The sequence below is a fragment of the Siniperca chuatsi genome, linkage group LG13 (genome assembly GCF_020085105.1).
Source record: "Siniperca chuatsi isolate FFG_IHB_CAS linkage group LG13, ASM2008510v1, whole genome shotgun sequence".
Taxonomy (NCBI): domain Eukaryota; kingdom Metazoa; phylum Chordata; class Actinopteri; order Centrarchiformes; family Sinipercidae; genus Siniperca; species Siniperca chuatsi.
The window spans coordinates 17,639,862-17,646,957 of NC_058054.1; the positions used below are offsets into that span (position 1 = coordinate 17,639,862).

General features: G+C 41.9%; 1 protein-coding gene across 1 annotated transcript; it reads left to right on the forward strand.

The window, feature by feature from the left end:
• Nucleotides 1-1,009: 1,009 nt before the first annotated feature.
• LOC122886278 (BTB/POZ domain-containing protein 2-like) lies at nt 1,010-6,254 on the forward strand. The gene is made up of 9 exons (XM_044218245.1): nt 1,010-1,599; nt 1,715-1,834; nt 2,170-2,326; nt 2,909-3,014; nt 3,113-3,310; nt 3,429-3,621; nt 4,369-4,456; nt 4,565-4,711; nt 5,154-6,254. The coding sequence occupies exons 1-9, from the start codon at nt 1,010-1,012 to the stop codon at nt 5,313-5,315; spliced, it is 1,761 nt and encodes a 586-aa protein (XP_044074180.1). The 3' UTR covers nt 5,316-6,254.
• The last annotated feature ends 842 nt before the right edge of the window (nt 6,255-7,096 follow it).

The window sequence follows — 7,096 nt, forward strand, 5'->3', positions numbered from 1 at the left end:
GCATGGTCTACTGTCTTTACAATTTAGATGTTGCTGTGATGAATGGACAGAATGATACAATATCTCATTTCCTTTGAATCCCAACTTTACACATACATCTGTACTCATTTGAAACATGAAGTAAAGTTTGTCTTCTCTGTTCATGCCTGTTGACCTGTAGTTAAGTGTAATATTTACTTACAAAATATTGCATTTTCTTACAAATATTATCACATTTTCCTCAAAACAGATTCTTCTCATGGAAAGTATGGGATATATGGATAAGGAAAACATTTATTTTGCTGCTCCAAAGTAATCTGGTTGCTCCTAAGACACATGGTAATTTGCTTAATGTAACCAAATGATCAGTTACATTTTACACATTTTCTATTGTTATTGAAGTGATTTTGATGCACTGGACTTTTAAAAGACATGCTTGCTTCATCCGATCCTATTTTATCTTGGTTACGTTTTGTTTAGTCAACTAAAATACTGCATCAAAGTATTAGCAACTGGCTTTTAATAGCAGCAAGAAAGAGTACTGCTACAGCTGCAATACCATGCATACTTAATTTAGAAATCATTTACAGTAAGTAATGATGATGATCACTGTAATACTGGATAATCATGTGTGACATTGTGGGTCAGAGGTTTACATTGTCCCTTTACAGCAAGAAGGTCCTGGGTTTAAATGTGACATGACCAGTTGTGCCCAATGATTGTATTGGGCACAACTGGTCTGTATGATTAGGACAGTAATAGGTTGGATATGGGCACTAAACACCCTAAGTATGGACTCAAATTGACAGGTTTTAAACTGTCCTCCATGGACATATTTAAATCAGTGACTACTAAAGCAACTGCCTTAAAAAAAGTTTGCATTTTAGCTATAATCAATCGTAAACAGACGTCTAGTAGCGTGTTTGACATAGATTGAATACTAGCGTGAGAGGAAAATGGACCTCCTGTGCAGATGGAGAGCACCTTGTAGTACCAACACCAAAACGCCAGGGGAGGGCAAAAGGCAGCTATGACTGTGAGACTACTAGAAATACACAAAGCGATGAAGTGTGTTGTTTACGCCTACGCTAGATTCAAGATGGCTGCTGGAGACAACAGCGGCAGGCCTCCTTGCCTTAATTTCTCCGGTCCGGGTCCTTTGGGAAACAGCCAACCCAGCAACAGCGTTTTCTCCATGCCAGCATCCAACGGCGGAGCGGTTGGTGCGGCCGGGGGAGCACAGGGAGCAGCGAGGCGTCCCAACCCGCAGCTGGGGCCTGGCGGGGGAGACAGCAACGGTGTTTCGACCGGAGCTCCGCCGACTGCGCAGAACTCCCTGCAGCAGTCCGCTGCGGCAGGTGCTGCGGCAGCCGGAGCCATGGCCAACCCGGCGTCCAACATGGCATCCACCGCAGCGTCAAACGCGTCCTCAGCGGCAGCACCGACCGCCACTCCGGCAGCTGCGTCTGTGCTAGTGTACCGAGAGCCAGTGTACAACTGGCAGGCGACGAAGAGCACCGTCAAGGAAAGATTTGCTTTCCTCTTCAACAACGAAGTGCTCAGTGACGTTCATTTTTTAGTGGGCAAAGGAATGGGGGTTCAGAGGATACCTGCGCACAGGTAAGATTATTAACCGCAGCATGAGCATTCAAAACATTAGCTAGCTAAAGCTGAGTCTGCAAAGCGAAACGACGTAACCTCTCTCTTGTTCTTTGTTGTTGCTGTCTGGTGGCAGGTTTGTTCTGGCTGTGGGGAGCGCAGTGTTTGATGCCATGTTCAACGGTGGGATGGCGACGACCTCAACGGAAATCGAGCTTCCTGATGTGGAACCAGCCGCCTTTCTGGCCCTGCTAAAGTGAGGAGAGGAGAGAGAGTGAGTGAGTGAGTGAGTGTGTGTGTGTGTGTGTGTGTGTGTGTGTGTGTGTGTGTGTGTGTGTGTGTGTGACATGAAGGGAGAGAGCGTGTCATTTAAACTGATGATTTGCATGTCTTGAAAATGGGCGTGTGTATTTTTTTAAATTTTATATGGCATATCAGCATTTGGGAAATAGCAAGAAATTGCAGCTAAAATTATACTCATAAAATGTCATACCAGCGCATTCATCAAATGATTATAATTATGTTACGAATCTCCAAATTGTGTGCCACAATAAAACTGGAATGTCTTGTATATATGTGGACCTCCTGCAGGTTTCTCTACTCTGATGAAGTCCAGATCGGGCCTGAGACGGTGATGACCACATTATATACAGCTAAAAAGTATGCAGTGCCAGCCCTGGAGGCTCACTGTGTGGAGTTCCTCAAGAAGAACCTGAGAGCAGACAATGCTTTCATGCTGCTCACACAGGTCTGCTTCCCCAGACTTTGAATGTTGACCAGTTCTGGTATGCAAAAAGCCATTTTTCAGGAATTTAAAATCCACAGGTAGAGTTGGGTAAAGTTCTATATTTTTTTGATACTGTTGCTGATACAATAGTAGATTTGGTAACACTACCAATACAATTCTCTTTACGATACCTTACTTTGAGAAATATAAACATGTTTTTTGACAAAACACTTTTTTATTTAACAAAAGAAGCCAAAGTTCTCAAATATTACATGTTGTCTAAACATAAGCATAAACCTGCTTAAACAGTATAACATTTTCAAAATCAGGAACTGTCCTATTAAAAAATAAGTAAACAAGATTACAAATCTGACCAGACATTTGATGCCAGCTTTCGGTATTTGTCACATTTTGATGCTTGGTGCTATGAACATATTTCGGTTTGAGATCCAGTCCTCTTCCTAGATCTTAGTGCAATAGTGCGTATCTGCAATACAGTACTTGTTGTCGTTCTTTTAAGTGCAGTTGTGAATTCTGAATTTCTAACTTGGCTGTGTAGTAAAAAAATGTGTCCTTTAAGCTATGGTGTATTCTTTGTTTCAGGCACGGTTGTTTGATGAGCCTCAGCTTGCCAGCCTCTGTCTAGAAAACATTGATAAGAACACTGGAGATGCTCTTGCCGCTGAAGGCTTTACAGACATAGATTTGGGTAATGGCGCATTGTGAATGTTGTCATTATTGCCACATGTTGTATTTCAGAATAACGGCCTAGCTGACCACTGATATTTTCATCTCTCTCTCCCCTAGATACATTAGTGGCTGTGTTGGAGAGGGATACTCTTGGGGTGAGGGAGGTGCGTTTGTTTGGTGCTGCGGTGCGTTGGGCAGAGGCAGAGGCTCACAGGCAGCAGCTGCAGCCCACACCCGAGAACAAGCGCAAAGTCCTGGGCAAAGCTCTCACACTCATCCGCTTCCCTCTCATGACCATTGAGGAGTTTGCTGCAGGTAAACCGAAAAACAATAAGTAGCTTTACTTTCATGTTGTTCCTGCTCGATTCTTCTCTCTCCCAACACACACACACACCCTGATCCTTGTCCTTGGGTCTTGTCATCGTCCCTTCAGGTCCAGCCCAGTCTAGTATTCTGACAGACCGAGAGGTGGTGAGTCTCTTCCTCCACTTCACAGTGAACCCAAAGCCTCGTGTAGATTTCATTGACCGTCCTCGCTGCTGCCTCCGCGGGAAGGAGTGCAGCATTACGCGTTTTGGACAGGTGGAGAGCCGCTGGGGTTACAGCGGGACAAGCGACCGCATACGGTGAGTGAGGAGCAGAGCATTAAAAACATTTAATTACAGCAATGATTTTATAAATATTTTGAAATTATTTATGAACTAAAAATGGCCTATGATTTTTGTCAACTAAGAAAATTACAGTAGAGTCAGTAAAAGTCCACTTCCAGTTTTCAACTGGCTGCAAAATTGGCTGCATTTGCACATTTCCCTACTTCACTCAAACTTAATGACACACTTTCAGTGTATGTAGTCAGTCAGTCAGTAAAAACAGTCAATAAAACAGATAATGTTTATCATACCCCTACTGTAACGTATTATATAACGCCAGGGACTTTATTGACGGGAACACAAACTTTAAGAGACCTGTAAAAACATCTGCTTTCATCACAGGACAGAATATTTACTCGTCAGTCTTGGTTGACAAAATTGTCAAAAGCCAGCATGGATTAGCACTGTGGTCATTAATAGACCTTTTTCAGTGCAAGCACAGGTGTAACTAATAACATCAATGACGGCTCTGTTCCAGGCAGGGCCCCAGTATTGTGCGTTCTGCCTCACTGGCATGGCTTACTAAGACAGAAGCATCACTGATGGTATTAGTTACACCTCTGCTTTTCCTGCTATGATGAGTGAAAATATCTGCTGTGAAAAAGGGATCTGTTTTGTGACTAGAAAACTACTAAGGAAGACACACCACATGTTGTACATATAGTTTTATCCAGCTCGTCATACCCTCTCCTTGATATATTGCCATTCTGTTTTTCTTCTCAGGTTCTCAGTAAACAGAAGGATATTTGTGGTTGGGTTCGGTCTCTACGGCTCTATACACGGACCCACAGATTACCAAGTTAATATACAGGTGTGGACCTGAACCCTTCAGAAATTTTGTGTCTGGTTTCACTGTATGCTGAAGGCATGAAGTATAACATATTTTGTATATTTGTGTCTGCTCTCTCTCTCAATGCAGATCATTCACACAGACAGTAACACGGTGCTGGGCCAGAATGATACAGGCTTCAGCTGTGATGGGTCCGCCAACACCTTCAGAGTCATGTTCAAAGAACCAGTGGAGATATTACCCAACGTCAACTACACCGCCTGTGCTACACTGAAGGTCTGTGACGTGTTGGTAATAACACCAGATACACATGCAGCACTACACTGTTTTACAAGTACATTCCAGTCAAGGAAAAGTATGTGGTTTTTTTTCTAGGGCTGCAACTAATGATTAATTTCATTATTGATGAATCTGCTGAGTCATTTCTTGATTCATTGTTTGGTCTTTTAAAATGTCAAAAAAAAGTGTCCAGTCCAAAAATCTAAATATATTCAATTTACTCATATAGAAGACAGACCACGGGCAAATCTTCATAGTTGAGAAGCTTGACTTAAATAAAAATTTGACTGTAAAAATAAATTTTCTTTCATTCAACTGATCAATTAATCATAAACTTATCATCTCAGCTCTAGTTTCTTTTCCCTGTTTGTGGAAATTTTAGAATCACTATGCAGAGTTGGCTCCAGCAGTGTATTCAACCTCTCTGTCTGTTTTGCAGGGTCCAGACTCTCATTATGGGACTAAGGGAATGCGAAAGGTAACACACGAGTCATCATCCACTGGCACAAAGACGTGTTTCACCTTCTGCTACGCTGCGGGCAACAACAACGGCACTTCTGTAGAGGACGGACAGATTCCTGAGGTCATCTTCTACACATAGTCGCCTCTGACACAGCAACGATCTTCCATCAAATGTGACAACCTGACACCAGCGCGGGCCACACCTCAGCAGCTGTACTGGGGACTAATCTCTCGGACATCATACTGTTCCCTCCATATAGTGCACTACTGTCGGCCACATGGAAGGCCAAACAGCCGTAAAGCGGTGTAGGTCACTACATGGGGTGTAGCTTGTCATTTGAGATGCTGTCTCTCTCTTTCTCAGCGGCTTCCTTTTAATCCCTTTGTGTTGTAGTGATGCCAGCCTCTGAAACAGACATGACTGTAACCGACTCCACAAAGGAAGGAGAGAGTGAGGGAGGAGCCTCTCAGATTATTCACAGTATTGATGTCAGTGCTGTGGATTGACGGCGTAAGGCTTGACACTGAATTCTACTTAAGCTGTACAATTCCCCTTCCCGTTCTCCACGGCATTAGTGCAAAGGAGAGTCGCAACTGTATGAATGTACAGTTTATCAGATTTGCCAAGACAAGTTTCTCATCACCGTTAAGTAGAGACCATCATTTCACTCAATTCTACATCAGCTGTAACTTCCATAGACTCATAGACCTCCATGGCTTTATGAACTCTTGGTGAATTTGAACCAATCTTCATATTAATCTTGACAAAATGATTATGGTAAGCAATTTCCGGGTTTCTACATACAGTACAATCTGTGATATCTTGTATCCTTGCTTGGTAGTTGCCTATACCCAAAATACCTTGCACTTCTTGGCCTTGCATATGTTCATTTGGTTGTTCTATGGATGCACACTAACTCTTCAGATATGTTTCTTTCAAGCTTTGTTTTAAAAAGTGTGGGCGGAAGAGCTTTCCCTCTTGGTGTGGAAGTTAAAGGGTTGTATATTAAAAGTGGCATTTATTAACATTATGTATGTAACTTGAAATAACTATTGATTAAAGAGTGAGGAAAATGTATTGTGGTGCTTGGTTTTTTGGGGGGCACCCCAGGAGTAACACTTAACCTATAACAAAAATTCAACATTTTGGGAAATGTGCTTATTCGCTTTCTTGTGGAGATTTAGTGTGAGATGAGAAGATTGATTCCACTCTTTTTTTAGTCCATTAAATATAAGGCTAGGATAAACCCAGCAGCTGCTTAGCTTAGCATATAGACTACTAACGGGGGAAACAGCCTGGCTCTGTGCAACAGTAACAAAATCCACCTACAAGCACCTTAAAGCTCACTAATTGACGATGTTATGTTCAGGTCTATGAATTTATTTTCCATTCTTTACTGAATGAAATAAATTACAGTCCTGAGAACAAAATGCCATGGGGTAGTTCACAGTACAGACGGAATAGAAAAAAAACAAGAGAATTAAATAAAGACATTAAAAGTGATACACTCATTTACAGTCTCTACAGCTTTCTTATTAGTGCAAGATGGAGAGAGGCTTTTTGTTGGCAAATTTACATTTACGTACTGTATATGAAACCTAGCTGAGCTAATTATAAGACTGATTATTTGTTTTTTCTGTTATAACTTCAGAACCCAAACAGTACATATTGTTCGGGACTATTTAATTTCTTAGCTCTGTGTAGTAACGTCCTGGAATATCTGCTGGTTGCCTGGCAACAGCTCCCAGGCAAGAAATAGTGCCATGCACATAAATAACCATTGGTGGATGTAATTAAGTACATCAAGTAACTCAAGTACAAATGTGAGGTACTTGTACTTTACTTAAGTCTTTTCTTTTCATGCCACTTTACTCCACTACATTTCAGAGGGAAATATACTACTTTTTTATCGACTACAA